This window comes from Bactrocera oleae, chromosome 4 (genome assembly GCF_042242935.1).
Source record: "Bactrocera oleae isolate idBacOlea1 chromosome 4, idBacOlea1, whole genome shotgun sequence".
In the NCBI taxonomy this organism is placed as follows: Eukaryota; Metazoa; Arthropoda; class Insecta; order Diptera; family Tephritidae; genus Bactrocera; species Bactrocera oleae.
Genome location: NC_091538.1, coordinates 67,853,917 through 67,871,272, shown reverse-complemented (window position 1 = coordinate 67,871,272; position 17,356 = coordinate 67,853,917). Strand labels below are relative to the sequence as shown.

Sequence of the window (17,356 nt, the reverse complement as noted above, 5' to 3'; positions counted from 1 at the left end):
TAATCAAAAATCAGATTATTCATAAAAGACGTTGAAAACCTATAAATAACACTACTCAACAAATCTGTAGGAAAAATTGGCGTATGATGTGCTAAGAGATCTGTGGGAGTATTTGAGGTGTCCTGATTATGAATTTGAGTTCAAAAATTTTCCATCACGTATAGCTATTTTTGTCATTTTAATAAATGATGGGCCCAAATAGGTCAGACGATTACAGATCGAATAAAGTAAAATACTACTTTAAACTTAAAGAAAAGCTGAACCGTATTTTATACATATAATAAACTTATCAAACAAATCGAGATTGACAAAGAAAAAAAGATAAAAAAACGAACGGATAATGGAGATTGAGAAAGAGGTGGTGTTGGCACGCAGCGTTAAATTATTATAAATATGTTCTACGATCAATTTGTACTATCAGTTTTATACTTTATTTATTTATTTTTGTAACAACATTGACATCATCGTACATATGTATATCTAAAATTTGTATATTTTTCACAGCACATTGACATTACATAAATACATTCACATATATGTTTGTATTGACTAGCTTAATTCCACACTATCTTGCATCAAGACAATTTATAAATATACCTTTCTAATTGAGCGATCTATTGTATTGTTGGATAAACAATATTATTTATTTTCTGCTTTTGCTCGCTGGTTAAAGATATCTTAAATAATTTTATATAATTTTACAATACTGCACAATTTGTTTACTTTAACCCTTCATATTTCACTCATAATCGCTCATAAATAATAAAATCAGCGTTCTAATTAACCAACTATTATTCTTTATAGCTTCAAAGCACAGTCCAGATAAGCTCAATGCTGAAAAGCTTACAGTCAAATACTACAGTACATTTAACAGTCAACAGTAGAAACATGAAATATTGTATATGTATGATTTCACTACACAATAATACAAAATTTTAGGTACACAGAGACTTGTACTGAAATGAATAAATATATCATTGGAGTAGAGCTACAGAAGTATCAACTCTCCAACATAAGGATATTCGAACAATTAAGTGCTTAATTTTGCTTATACCATGTATGGGGTATATAACCCCATACTTTGAACTGGGAACAATTGAGCGTATTTCAAAATTCGGAGGTCGCACATTCATGCTCTTCGGCAGCTGAGAGCTATTTCCCAATTGCTGGAAAGAGTATCGGGAATGGTACCTCACCGTTATTGTTCTTTTGTGGTGTTGGTGGTCGTGGATCCGGTTCGGTGCAACCCAAAAGCCAATAAGTTGTCACTGTACCCTTACCTTTTAGTTCCACATCACCGCGTAATTCCATTTGGAAGGTGCCAAATTTGTCGAAAATTGTTTTAGCCGCTGCAGAGACATGTATTTTCAGTGCTACAAATGAGAAATAATAAAGAAGAATAGGTATTGTATAGGAGCATTAGAATTGTATTTTATGAAGCGAACAATAAGCTCAGTGCTCTAAGGAAGAACCATCTCAGTTAAATTTGTATATGTTATGGTAGAAGTTATCCTACAGCAGTGCGGACATTAGTGAGGCATCGAGACGAACTAGCATTGAGGGTTCAAGTCGTGCATACCTTACATTTTGCTACATCACTGTATATTTCTGTTTTATCCATGTTCCGCTAAAGTCGACTTTAGACACAACTGAGATGCTGCTAATCGCTTTCTGAAGTTCTTCAATATCGAACTGAGCTGTTACTTCTAGTAACCACAGATATTGTGTGGTTAGAATTCATGTAGAACCCGTCACTTTTATATTTAAAACCTGTATACAACTTACGTAGTCCTGCCGATTCCATACGCGAGGCTGTATTTACAGTATCGCCGAACAGACAATAATGTGGCATCTTCTGACCCACAACACCTGCACAAACTGGACCTGCGTGTATGCCGATTCTTATTTTCAGCTGATAATCCGGTTTGTGGCGTATAGTAAACGATTTGACAGCATCCAATATGGCGAGTGACATCAATCCAATTTCACGTGCATGATCATCATTGCGTTCAGGTAGACCAGAAACCACCATATAAGCATCGCCAATTGTTTCGACCTTAAGAGCCCGATAATTTAAACACATTTGATTATTTATGGATTAAAAGTTTACCTTATACACATCATAGAAACCGATAATGCGATCAAATGTACTGTAGAGATCGTTGAGAAACGCGACCACCTCCATGGGACCGCTTTCGGCGCAAAGTGCCGTAAAACCAACGATGTCACTGAAATATATGGTCACACATTCGAATTGTTCGGGTTGTACCATTTCACCGGCAAGCAATTGTGTAGCCACCGGTCTCGGTAGTACTTGATACAGTAACTCTTCGGTGCGACGTTTTTCCATGCTCAGCTGTTCCGTCTTCTCCTCCACCAAACTTTCCAAATTGTTGGCATACTGTTCCATGCGACGCAACAAGTCATCCATGAGATTCTCACAAAAGCCTCTTTAGTTTTGGAAGAGAATATATATCTGGTCATAATAATGTTTTGATATACTAGTACTCACTTCATGATTAGCCGCACCGTTGATCTGATTGTAGCGAATGCCGGTCTGTCTTCTGGATTATCAGCCCAACACTTTTCCATTAGATCAAGCACATCGGGTGGACAATCGAGCTGACCCACAAAGGGGCGAAATGGTGGTGATTCATGAGCCTCAACGCGATTCAATATATTTTGCACATCCATGAATTGGCGTATCATTTCATAGGGTCCACCACGCACGACGATTTCTTCCAATATTATTGCAAAGGAGTAGACATCGCCCTTTTGTGTGGCCGGATTACCAGGTAGAACGGTTAGCGGTAGCAATTCCGGCGCGATCCAGAGGAATTCTTGTGTGGATTAAAATAAAAATAATAAAAAACTTTAGACTCTATACATTTTGAAAAACAGTCCGGCAAAACTAACTGTTAAAATAGTTCTGGTCCTTCACGAACTCCGACGGCGTGGTCAACGAACGCAAGCCGAAATCTGATATTTTCAATACAAAGCGGCCGTCAATGAGACAATTACACGAGCGTAATTTACCATGCACTTGTACATCACTATTATGTAAGTAAGCCATGCCCTTAACGATGTCATGTATGAGTGACATACGAAAGTTCCAATCCAATTGTATTGCCTCGTTTTCGAGTACATCCTTCAAGCTACCTTTCGGACAGTATTCGGTTAGTATAAGCACGGTGGGGCGTGGCAAATCTATGCAGGCGCCTACAAAGCGTACGGTATTCTCGTGACTAACATCGCGCGCCTGTTTGATCTCCCACAAGAGCGTTGGTGTAATGTCGACCTTTTTGCGGTGTATCTTCTTGATAGCAACGCGCTCACCTTTAAAAATACCAATGGTGGTGAAAACTTGCGTCAGTGGGAGTGAGGTGCAGCTGGCGATGGAAGCGCGACCGGAATGTATATCGTATTGTTGCAGCGAGAAGTTCTGGTGGAGGTAAGCAAAAAATGTGAAAGAGATTATAAAATTTGCGACAGATTATAAAATATGTCATATGTTGTTATATATAATATATTACATATAGTAGTTATTGTACATACCTCCACATTGAGCTTTTGCAGACCAACTTTGCTGCCATGAAGCCTTCCCACCTCAAGAAGTACTTCATCCGGACGCACTCGCCACGACATATTGTTGAGTTCATTATTCAGTTTCATTTGTCTAAAATATAATTTAATGTTAATTTTTGTATTTATTTCAATATTCTTAAACATTTGAAAAGCTCACTTGCACATCAGGTAAACCACCAAAAAGGAAAAGCCGAAAAAGATTGCGAATGCAAATGTCCCATACATGATGATTAATTCTAGGGAAATAAAAATATATTTCTTGCTGTTCCTTAATTAATAATTAACAGCTGTAGTATGTATGGATCTCGAACCAAAAACTCACCATTGCCATGACACTCCGGCGCGTTGCCTAAAAAGCCACAACGTGGCACATCCGGCGGTGGGCCTTCACGTCCACCAGGCCAGTGAATCTTCTTTCCAGCCACGGCCGAATATTCTCTATTAACAGCATCACTATCAATACAAGTATAAACGAAAAGCTGTCAGTCTGATAACTTACCGATGAAGTCCATAATAGTGCGCCACGACTTCAAATTTGCCATTTATTGGATCCAAATCGGATATGGAGTAATCAGCATCGCGATCGCCGTTATCATCTATGCGCACATGACCAGTTATGCCATGAAAATTACGATTCCACATGCGACGTGTTATGGCCATGCCATCGCGTATATCGCCGCTCTCACTCAGAGTCTCATTAAAGGCCATGCCGAGTAAGTAAACGCCATCGTAAAACGCGCCAATGAAAAAGTTGACCTAACAAATTGCAAAGACACGCAAAATAATGATTCAAATGCTTGTGTATAGATATTTAAATACGATATATTTAAATATTAATGATAATCATAAATTCACAAAAGCCACACCTCTTCACCATCGCTAAAGGAATAGTTATAAGCTTTTGCCATTACGCGCACTTTATCGGCGAAGCCTTGATACTCCGGATTAGTTGGCTGTAGCAGCGAGACTCGCAACAACGCTTCGTAGGCTTTTCGTGCATGGCTATCCAACGCATCGCCCATTTCCCAATCGTGATCACCCCAATAGGAACTCTGAGCCATAGTCATTAGATTGTAATTAAAATTAATATAGAAAGCTATATGAGCTTTGAGGTATAATTAAGGTGTAATGTCATTAATTACCTGAAATATTTCGACGTCCAGAAACACCCAATCGCCATTCGTCATGCCTAGCGTATAGGCAGCAAGCATAAATTTACGCACTAACATGCCCCGCAAGGATAAAATGACCACTGGAATGAACAAAGAACAAATACAACTTAAATTCCTAATTCGATTTAGAAGCAATTCGTTAAATGAAGACAGAAAACGTAGAATAATAGTCAAATTCTACGTTCTCTGGTATTACAGAGCTTCTTTCTGAAGATCTTAATAGCATATCTCTTAGTAAAGGTCAATACCAAAAACTATAGACCAATTCAGGAAATATGCCGAGACTTAAGGCGCCAATGCAACAGTATTTTTGATGTGTGTTTACTTTTTACAGTGATGTGTGTTTACGGTTTCTCCTTCTAACATAAAAAAGATTTGTTAATAGCGGCCGTGTCTCGGCAAGCAATGGCGAATCTAGGGTTGTATTTCACCATTGAAAAATCTTCTCATTAAAAATATTAAATTGATATTATGGTAGAAAATAGGCCGTACATTAGTACAGCCTAATTTGAGAAGGCGTTTACACCACACTATTCATATACGAGTAAATATTAACTTAACTGGTATCTAGCCATGTCAATTCGCCAATTATGAAATAAATGATGTTATTTTTCATACCATTTACCTCTTGCATACATGCTCGCATCTTTCAAGTAATTCTCATACGGTTCTTGTTCGTTGCCATTCAACTCACGTACAAAACTAAGTAGACCCTCTTGCCGAAGTCCATACTCCAAATTCTTGCCAACAGTTAAGGAGAAAAGGTCCGAGCGGTCGATGATCAATGCCACATGTTTCCACTTAAATTGACGAAAAATACTAGCAAACACCAATTTAAGACGACACTGGCAATACGACATGCGCGTAAGTGTGGGATATTTGCTTTTGTCTTTAAACATGCCCTGCAAAAAGATGTTTTTATTATGTATTATGATTTTTCTGCAAGCTGTGTGTCAGTATGTATTTTCTGTTTTTAATATTCAATATTTTATTCTTTTTTATATAACCTATTTTCTCTCCTTTGTTTGTATTATTTTTGGTGTCTGAACCTTTCTGGCACATCCAGTATTTTTCATATTTGTTTTAAGAACATTAAAAGTAAACTAAACGGTAGCAGTTGAAATACTTTGGTAAGTATTTGCATTACATGGCGTAAGCAATTACTTAATATTTCGAAAGGATTGTTATATTTTTCGTAACTCAAAAGGTGTTATAGAAGAACTTTGTACTTTTATTGACTTAGAGAATATGAGTCCCAAATGGATCGCAATGAAATGTTTTTCAGAGATATAAACAACAAAACACTGGAAGAAGAATCTCTCTCTATGAAATGTCGAATCCGTAGCTTCGTTAAATAAGTGCTTATGTTGACTAGATAATTAGTGAATAATATAGAATAATCATAGAAAAATTGTGTTGTTACTGTTCACGGAAAAGTGGAATAGAATTTCTAGCCAGTAATTCGAGTATCCATAATTACTTCATCCTATCCTAATAAAACATAAACTGAAACATGAACGATGCCAAAACCAGATGAAGTGATTTTAAGAGTGTGGGAAAATAATTTTTACATAAAAAAATCTTGCACCAAAACATTAAAAAAAAAAATTATCGATTCGGTTCATGTTTACCATTAATGGCCCAGTCCGAATCAAATTTAAAAAGATGGTATTTGGTACATTTTTAAGTGAAATTCTCCATTTTTGTATATATTTAAATAATTAGTTATGTTTAACATAGATATTAAAGCTACATATGTATGGATATGTATATGTATATTAATAACAAAAGAACCCATGGCACAACATATAAAGAAAACCAAATATGCCTGCCTTCACTATTTTATTAGATGTTTTTTCGAAACCACAGATTTTATGGCTTAGTTAGAAAGGAGAAAGGATTTAATATTATTGTTCTATTTTTTCTGCTATTTCACGTTTTTTATTAAATGTTTAACACAGTTATTGATGTAATAAATCCTAAACAGAGCTTAAAGTGCTGCCACCTCTAGCATCAGTTAATCTTTTTCTTTATTTAATGGAATGACTTTTGGCTGCTTAAATGTCGTGTCTAGCATAATCACAGTAATCGTTTGTCTTCTCACTTATTGTCGACACAAAGGACCTGTTGATACAGCTTCAAGCACTCGAATACAAATACATACAATGAAATGAAATCAGAATAAATTACAGCTTAATTGAGCAAAGCGTTGCAATAGACTCCATTACATATACAAGTTCAAATATATGAGTACGATTATGTACATGTATATACATATTATATATACTATATATCGGGTGCTTTTTTTTGAGGTATAGAACTTTAAGTTGGCATTACTGTTCAAGATGGCGACCGATTTAACAGTTGTCAAGTGATTTATTCTCACTTTGGTTTGGCAATTAATCATGAATAGACTCACGCCTGAACAACGCTTGCAAATAGTGCAATTTTATTTCGAAAACAATGGTTCTGTGCGGATTACGTATCGCGCACTACGTTCATTTTATGAATGATGCGACGAAACGCACTTCTGGTTGAATGGCTACGTCAACAAACAAAACTGCCGCATTTGGAGGGAAGCTAATCTTCAAGTGTATGTCGAAACACCGTTATATCCAGAAAAACTGACTGTTTGGTGCGCTTTATGAGCTGGTGGAATCATTGGTCCGTACTTCTTCAAAAACGATGATGGCCTGAACGTTACAGTCAATAATGATCGGTATAGAGCCATTATTACTAACTTTTTCATTCCTGAATTCAACAACCAAGAGCTGTGGTTCCAACAAGACGGCGCAACATGTCACACAGCTCGTGCCACAATCGATTTATTGAAAGACACGTTTTGAACCTGTGAACTGGCCTCCAAGATCTTGTGATTTTAAAACTGCTAGACTACTCTCTGTGTGGTTATGTAAAGTCATTGGTCTATGCGCATAAGCCACAAACGCTTAACCATTTGGAGGACAACATTCGCCGTGTTATTGCCGATATATGGCCACAAATGTTGAAAAAGTCATCGAAAATTGGACGTCCATATTTGACTACATCTGAGCCAGCCGTGGCGGTCATATGCTAGAAATCATATTTCATGTAATCATATCAATGTAATGCCACAATATTATCTTTCGAATAAATAAAATTCATGTCAATCGAATGATACACCGTTGTTTTATTGCAATTTAAAGTTCTATACCTCTAAAAAAAACACCCTTATATAAATACTTTTGCTTGCATGCAATCGTTTTTCGGCTATAACTTTGCATAATTTTACTTTTTTAAGCGAGCGCCTCCTTGCCACAGCGCCTAACGCTACTTGAGTCAGTGTACTTCTAATGAAACTGCAAAAAGTTAATTAATTAAAAAATACTTAAATACTCAGTCTAACCACTGAATAAGGTAAATTAGTTAATTCCGACGGGCCGCAAAGCCAACGCTTCGTCCACTTTGAAGACAAGAAATTACTGCCTCAAGTTGGCTATAAGTGACCTTAGCCAGAAAGTGTCAGTACGCCAGCAATATAACATCAACAAGCACAGCAAGTGCTGGTATATGTGTGTATACTGGTATATATGTGGTGGTAGGCATGTGCTTTCTGTTTTTTTTTTTCAACTCTTCAATCACACGTGCGCAAATGTAAAACTAACGGTTTGCCGCTACTAATTTCAAGTGCGGCGAAACAAATTCCAAAAGCCCAACAACAAATAGTGTGCTTCCTTTTGTTTTTTTTGCTTATCTCTTTCTCATTTTCTTTTATTTTCTTTTTTTTTCTGCTTTTTTGCTTTTTATTTTATACAAATTGCAAAATGTCAATGTCAACGGAGTTTTAGTGGGTGGCCTTCCAAGTTGGTGAGTTGTAGCGCTCGCAGCTGGCGGACTTCTGCTGACTGACACTGACCATGGCAATGACAGCGCTTGCGTTTGGATTACCACAAATAGCGGTTGCCGCAGCATGTGCCAATACACACTGCTGGGAATTCACTGGTAGCGGAGTCGAAATAAAAATCAAAGGCGATTAATGAATTCTGCTATAATACAACACATACAGCACGTATGCGTACATACTCGTACATCATTAAGTGCATATATGTACATATGTATGTGTATTGGTGAGCAAATACCATGTTTGGGTACAATATTGCTGATTTATTTAATGTTGCTAAAGGGCGTGCTATAGAAAAGTACTTTAGAAAAGCATACTTCTTTAAAAAAATCAGAATTTAGAAATGATCAAAAAATGTTGGTTAGTTTGGTACAACCATATTTTATATTTAAATGAAGTTTGATCTTCATACGTCAATTAGTGTGTATTCGGCAACTATTTGTTCACGACGCAAAAAGTTTGTCTGACGATATTCACAATGAAAAAAACTGAATGACGAGTTTTTTTTTTAAATTTTGTGTTTCCATTGGAATCGAGGATCAACCAGGCAACAATTTACCCATTATTGTTTGTTGAAAAATCTGCTCAATCCTTTGTATATGATATTATTTCCGCTTTTTTATCCAGGTATTATGGACATTAACCTATGAAAGGGAATTTTTAACTGAACAATTACTTCCAATTATCGCAAAAATCGATAAATCGACGATCAATTATGTGAGTAATACTGTATACTTATATTTTATATTGCATTGCGTATTATTAAAAAAAAAGTTTATATAAAGGGTGATTGAAAAATCATGAGAAGTTTAAAGAAATAGAATACAAAATTTTAAAGTCGATTTTTATAAGTTTATACTTCTAAATAAAGTTGTGGCACAAATCTTCTGATTGACTTAGCTTTGCGTGGTGTATTTTCCAATAGCTCAGATCATATCATATATTATACATTTCGATATACATTTTTTAAGCATACATATGTGAATGTTTTCATTATAAGTGGGCTGATATAATTTACATTAATTTAAGTTTAATGTTATGTATCATACAAAAAATAGATTAAAAAATATTTATATTCTCAAAATATACCTATGCTTAAATTGTTTAAAATTTCAATATTTTAAAGTGTTGATCGAGTGATAAGACACAATTAAACTTCAAAACATACCGTGCTCTCATTTTTCCATTTGTGAATTTTTCCTAATATGCCAGATGTTACCGTTAACTCGTCATCAGAAGGTGGCTGTGTGAGTAAATATAAATAATATAATAATAATAATAAATAATAATAATAAATATTATTAAATGCTTAAAATAATGGTTTTTGCTTAGGCATTAATTTATAAAACAATAAAAAAAGTAATAGAAAAGAAATATAAGAAGATTTTGGCGGTTAAATTTTTGCTACTTGAGAATATTTTAGAAAAAAATTGAAATTTCAAGTAAATAAATATTTCCAAATTTATAAACTTTTTAGTAAGGAAGAAAATGTGGCTCTAGCTCTCTAGTGACATTAGTCCTATACGTCGGTTATACATGTATTTTTATATATAATTTCATCGATGTATTACTTAGTTATCATATTATTTTTTGTTTATCAGAATTTTCGCAAAAATTAATTATTTTTTTATATATTTACATGACTTTTATTTGTTAAACTACAATATTTATGTTTATTTTGTTCTAAAATGACAAAATCATATTTTTTATTATTTATTTAAAAGATTTAACTCGAACCGAATTGCAACGGTATACTGTGCGTATGCGTAACACTTTAGTTACGTGCTTGGTAATTAGAAATCATAACATAATCGTATTTTAGTACTTTTTTCATAAATAAATATTTTTCATTTCGTCATATAATATATATATTTTATAAATATATTTTAATTTTTCAAATTCAAAATTCATTAAAAGTTGTAGCTCACCTGATCACCCATACCGGTGATGATTGGTGAATTCCAGTAGGCAGCTAGACGTGCCACCGGCTCTAAAGCAAATGCACATGCAGGTCCAATAAAAGCTATAACATCGTCCTTAAAATGCATGTCTGCAGCCAAACCAGGCGCCTTTGCACCAGAACAGGAAGGATAACTGAAAGAGAGAGCAAATATGCACTCGAGGTATTTGTTAATAAAATATAATATTATTTATCAAAAAAGCTTAAAATATTTATGTAAATTTTTTTTTTAATTTAAAAGTATCCTATATTAAACATCTAGCTATAGTTGTCTTGAGAAATAAAAAAAATTGTTAGTACCGTGTAAATAGCATCATTATTTCATTTAACCCAACCCAGCCCAAATTCAAAATTCGTACTTTTTGGAAATTAAAAAGTCTAGTTAAGAATTATTTTCAATTCCAATCTCTTTAAAATCACTCATTCACTGATTTTTGCAATCTTTTATGGACGCCATTTAGCCAATGCTCTCATTAAAAGCCAATTATCGCAACTGATCTGCAGCTCCCAAGTTTACTGTTGAAGGCTACATGTCAACAAACTACGAATTTCCAATTATATAATCCAGCAATTACGAAGGACTACGCATGTCTCAGTATAAAAAAGCAACAAAACAATTGCAATGTAAATAAAACACTCCTTAGTTGAGCGCTCAATATACAGCTAAATGGAAATGCATAATTTGTAGTCAAATGTGCCACGGTGCGTATGAGTAACAATTGATTTGCGCTGCTTTATATGCATTTACATTATATAGAATTGTTTGTTTGTATTTGAAGACATTGACGGCAAGCTCACTCCGTATTAATTTCTTAAAGCGAGCGCCGATTAAAAGCGCTGCGCGTAAAACTTTATTGCTTTCCCACTTAAATTGTGTGTTGCAGTGTTGGTGTTTTGTAAAACTTGCACTCACCTTGCTTGCACTTTGCGCAATTTGATTTTGTGCGGCTTCAAAAATTCCCTATTTATTACATCCAATGCCAAGTCCACGGCAGGTCCACAGCGCTCCAGATCAAAAGGCGAATCTTTTATAAAAAAATTTATAGCTAGTTTTATATTTGATTAAAACTTACTGTAACATAAGTGTATAACTGATTTTTTTTTTAGAAAAATTTAAAAAATATTTTCAAAATTTAAAAAAAATTGTTGAATTTACATTTTTTTGCGCTTGCGTACTTGTATACTTGCGTAGAGCCATCATATTCATATTGTATTTGATCAGTTTTTATTCTGATTTTGGAATTTAAAATTTAAATTTAAATTATAAAACTAAAATTTCAATTATAAATTCAAATTTTTTAAATTAAAAAATTCTCAACGTCAGTACTAAATAAATCACAAAATTATCAAACAGCGCACTTATGCTATACATACATTTATATATATATGTATAAATGCTTAAACTACCTCCAACCTACCCAAGTGTGATGCCATCAACACCCCCACATTGTACACGCGCAAGCCGGTCAAATCGTACTCGATGTTCTCGCGCTTCACCACATGACCTTGTCGGTCTTCGTATACATATCCGCTGTCAGGGCCAAAGGTGACAATTCCACTGGAATTTAACGCAAACGTCGACGTCGATATCGACGCCACCACAGTGCCATTCGCTTTCGGATCAACCGCAATGTCGATCGGCATATCCTGCAAATCAGTGTGATTTTGTTGTGGTGCTTGTCGCCTTTGCTTCGATATTGTTACTGCTGTTGTGATTTTGCCTATGACGGGCGTCAAAGTGTCTACGTGGTAGGCTAAGGTGTGCAGTGCGAACAGCAGGTAAGTGACGCTCACGGCAACAAAGGCGGTGGCGTGTGTGTCTAAATTGAAAGCGTGCATGGTGGAGTAATCGCTGGCGCTGAGCAGAGTGCAGCCGAGTTGAGATGGGGAGGAGATGTTGTGGCGTTGTGTGGGGTGCGTAGTGTTCGTCACGGAGGTTTTGAGTTGATTATGCGAGACTATGTTGCTGTATCTACGGTACACAGTGGTGGGGACGGTGTAGTGATGCGCCACATTTGTGGCATTCACACGTGTGGCGAAGAGTAACGTTTATTGAAACAGTTATTTTGGTAGCTGTATCGTCCGTCGCTGATTGATTTGCAATTATTATTTCACATATTTTGTACGATAACCTGTGATCTGTTGTAATCGGAGAGGGATAGAGAGAGAAAAAGAGATAGTTTTTGAGAAACACAGAGAGTATTTAAATTTATTTTAGATGTGGATAAAACTATTGAACTTTTCTGTAAGTACTTAAATTGACCTCAACCCTTGATATTGCCGTTCCCAAAAATTTAAACGCGTTTTTCTCGAAACGCTGTTTTCAGAGTCGTTGAGGAAAATATTTCCGAAATGGCTGGGCCGATCGACTTGAAATTAACACACGACCTGCTTAGACCTTCTCACGATCTTAAAGACATTCAAGTAATGCTCCAAGGAATATGACTTTTTCAAAAATCAAAATTTTTACCAGTCCTTTGATCCTTCGATCTGTATTTATTTATAGTAATAATAATTTGTTTTGGTTTTTGGATATGAGATAACTTTAAGCAGAAAAATCTCCCTCACCGCCAGTCACCTTTTGGAGGTCCTCCTGGAGATCGGCTGCGGGATTTAGGGAATTCAAAATTTTTCTAAACAAATCGCCAATTATTAAAGTATATTAAATTCTATAAATTCATATTTTTTATTTATATTTTATATACAATATATTAAATAAAAAATAGCAAATAAACATTTTTTCTGACTTGCATGTACATCGATGTTACCCTTAAGAGAAAATTTTTCAACAGAAACCTTTTATCTGTCAGATAAGTGTAAAGGATACACTTTATACAGATTTTAAAGAACGATTGAAGATTTATCTCAAAATTATAATTTTTCTCTCTAATTTTTTGTTAACCAATTTCACAAAAGAAATACTGAAAAAAATAGTATTTATGGTACATCTGTTCCCCCAAATCATTTATTCTCGAAAAGCTTCTAGTCCAATTTGGCCGAAATTCTAACACATTTTTGTTTATTCCATTTTAATATTTTTTCAAATTTACTTTTTTAACATTAAACCAGGTTTAAAAAAATTTTCAATTTCGTACAGGCGTAGGTCCTTTAGTGTTCTAAAATTTTGATGTATTAACGTTATCGAACCAATTTTTTTTATTTTTCGAACGCATTGCACTTAAACTTAGTTATTTTACAGCTTTTAATGTATTTTGAGTTTCATTGTCGATATTTTGGTTTTTTCCGCTCTTCCACTTTTAATTATTTTACCACCGAAAATCAAATCTTTCCACTTCTTGTTAAGACACAACTCAATTACTTTCGCATTATTAAATTCAGCACTTTGTAAGCACATTAAGTGTTTAACATAAAGCTTTTTGAATTAAATAGATCTGAAATTAATTCAGTATTAAAGCGGTACGTGCGTTTACCGTTTCTAAAGCTTTGACGCTGGCACTTTAATTCATTTTTCTCCCAGCTTTACTCCTAGTTTCTTTTTTGTGCAGTTCCTTTAAAAGTTTTTAATCAAAAACCATTATTTAAATATAAATTGAATTTATTTAACAGATTTGTGCTAGTGTTTTTTTTATATTCTGAAATAATAGTAAAATAATAAATATTTTAGATTCCAAGGAATGTCTGTTATACGAGTAAATATGAATAAAATATATTTTAAAAAAATTTTTTGACAATATGTATAATTTTTTAATTCAAAAATTTTAAATTTGATTTTTGTCAGATTAATTGAACATATATTATTTTTAAGTAAATTTTAGGAAATCAGAAAAATTAGAAAAAGGGTAAAAAAAATATTTCAAAAAAAATTATTTATTAAAAAGTTGTTGAAATATTTTTCAAAAATAATTACTTTATAATTGAAAATTATTATATTATATTCTTGAATTTTAATTAATATTTTCTACTTAATTTGGCTTCAAATAAATGTCGGTGGTTTTTCCACTGAATCGAATTTATTTTTTACTTTTTTGTTCTGTATGCGCACAAATGAGCCACTAAATCCGCATACGAATCAACAATGCCTCGAAAAAAATCGTTTTTATGATTTTTCCAAACACTTAACTGTATTTCAACAAATTGAACAGCTTTTAAGGCATCCCATGCCATGATTTCTTTAGCCATTGTAACATTGTAATAAGGAGCACATATTTATAACATTACAGCATACAGATTTTTCATTACATTTGTCGCTGGTTTATAAGCGTAAAGTGAAAACTTCTTGCTTCAACGGTTACCACAATCCAAGCACATTTGGCTCCTTCGACAATTTCACACCGCACACAAGCAATTGCACATGCCGTCGCTCATACGCCGTGTCAACGTAAATACTTGTTGCCACAACACTCCACTACGCAAGCACATATGTATGTTTGTATGTATGTATGCATGTGTGGGTGCGTGCATGCTTTTGTGTTTGCAATATTTAAAGTCAACAAATTATGTGCGAGCATTTCATTATTATTCTTCGTCAACTCCATGTCGGCTCATACACTTTCGAAATCACTGTACACACATAACATACACAAGGCTTTGCAAATAAATATGTTTGTACGTATGTGTTTGCGTGTGTGCCTGTTTATCACTTTGCCACCAATAAATACCTAGTAGTGTTTACGTATCGCACTGCTGCTGCTGCTGCCGTTCAAAGAGTCAAGATACAAATGAGCCGCAAATACGTCCTGTCGTCGCTTTTATACGCCAGCGGCACTTGGTCGCTTGGTCTGCGCTTGGAAGGCGCACACACATACACACTTAAGCTGGTGTTTTTTCTTTCGCTTGTCGGCTGCGCACACACATTTCAACGCATCCTTTCGCTTTCTTATGAGACGCGCTGGTAAATCGTTCATTCGTTGCGTTTCGCTTAGGAGTATGTGTGTATGTATGCGCTGTTGTGTGTGTGTGCGTTTAAAGGCAAGCAGCATGCGACAGTTGGCAAACACGCTTGTGCTCACATATATGCAGCTAGGGATTTACATAAATACACACAGCTAAGGCAATAACAATTATGCAAAGCAGCAGAGACAACAAAAGCAATAACAACGCCACTGTTTATTACTACGTTTCCATTATGTATTTGTCCTGCTGCGCTTGGCTCGTTGACTTCGAGTGATAATTTAAACACTAAATCGTACATTTCAGTTGTAATGAATGGATCAATGTTTCGGATGTCCTGTGGGGATTTGAATTTCAGTTTTGAAGTGCAATGAGTTATTTCAATTTTAAACAAAATTGTTGGCAAATTGTAAGGTTGCCACGAAGTTTGTAACCCCAAGATGTCGTAGGCCCTATAAAGTGCATACATATAAATGATAAGCGTGACGAGCTGGATTGATTTAGCCATGTCCGTCTGTCTGTGCGTCTATCTGTATATGTATATGCGAACTAGTCCCACACTTTTTGAGATATCGAACTGAAATTTTGCTTTAAAAATAAATAATAATAACAGAAAACGTGTTTTTTCGACTTGTATGTCTGTGGATATAACTCCTTAAATTGAAAAAAAAATCTCTTTTCTTCATTGAAAACCATAAAAAACATTTAAAGAGAATGTATAAATCCGTCGAGAGCCCCAAAATCATGCCAATGATTATTCTCTTCGTTACATCTACACACACACACACACACACATGCTTACACTATCATCTGCTGTGCAATTATACATTAATACTATTAGATACGCTCAATTACACTTGCTAAAAACAATTAACATGTCCCTTACTCCATCATTAAAGATGGTCGTGCAAAAATAACAACAACACAAACACATACGCAAAATAAAAGATTATGAGAAACTTTCGCTCCGAGGCAAATACAAATATGGACACAAGTTGCACGAATGCATACGAGCGCACACATCGATATGCATTGACAATTGTCAGCAAGCACAAGTCTTTCTTCAGGCCTTAATTCATTAATTCGTTTTGTTTACTTAACCATTTTGGCGCGAAAGTATGTAGGTGTCTTATTGAAGTGTTTCAGAATATTGTTTTGTTGCCTGCAACAATCTTTGCCGCACACGCACACACACACTTACCAAACCTTATGGACAGAAAATGAACCCTGTGGGAAATTTTCAAATTGGCAAACTGTTTAAACTTAGTATACTTATAGGTTATGTTGAATGATATAAAGGCACCACTAAAATAAATATAAAAAAAAACAAAAAAACATTAACTTCAATTTCCCCGAAGCTATAACAACCTTCACAAACAAACATATTTTAATTTTTATCGGTCAGATTGTATGGCAACTATATGCTATAACGGTCCGATCTAAACAATTTCTTTGGAGATTGTACCGTTGCTTAAGAAAATAATCCAAGACGAGTTTCGTGGAGATATCTCGTTAAATAAAAAAAGTTATCTATCAGTTTGTATGGCAGCTATATGCTATAGTGGTCCGATATCGACAAGGGACTAATTCGCGTATATATGTATAGACAAATGGACAGACAGATGAATAAACTAACAGTCAGACGAAAATTACTAAATCGACTTAGCTCATCACGCTGATCATTTGTATAAACTATTTATTTGGTCTCTGACGCTTCCGGTCGCTTCGCTTCTACTCGAAACATACAATACTTTAAAACTGCGTCTAGATGTACGCCGCCTCTAGATGTTAAAAAAAATTTGTTCAAAAATTATATTTTTTTATAATCTACAGATTTTACCCTCAGGGTAGGCAAAAAAAAAAATTTTTTTCGCTCCACCCCAGTATATATTATTTCAAACCACAGTT

The 17,356-nt window shown here is 34.7% G+C and overlaps 1 protein-coding gene across 1 annotated transcript; it reads right to left on the bottom strand.

Moving 5' to 3' along the window:
- Window positions 1-479: 479 nt before the first annotated feature.
- On the bottom strand, window positions 480-12,732 carry LOC106614752 (atrial natriuretic peptide receptor 1). The gene is made up of 16 exons (XM_036370247.2): window positions 12,016-12,732; window positions 11,511-11,622; window positions 10,566-10,731; window positions 9,806-9,880; window positions 5,383-5,659; window positions 4,728-4,837; window positions 4,452-4,637; window positions 4,085-4,341; window positions 3,908-4,023; window positions 3,743-3,821; window positions 3,556-3,676; window positions 2,917-3,442; window positions 2,513-2,840; window positions 2,111-2,450; window positions 1,786-2,056; window positions 480-1,373 (listed from the first exon to the last, which is right to left on the bottom strand). Exons 1-16 carry the CDS (start codon window positions 12,434-12,436, stop codon window positions 1,153-1,155), a joined length of 3,606 nt encoding a protein of 1,201 aa, XP_036226140.2. The 5' UTR covers window positions 12,437-12,732; the 3' UTR covers window positions 480-1,152.
- Between the last annotated feature and the right edge of the window lie 4,624 nt (window positions 12,733-17,356).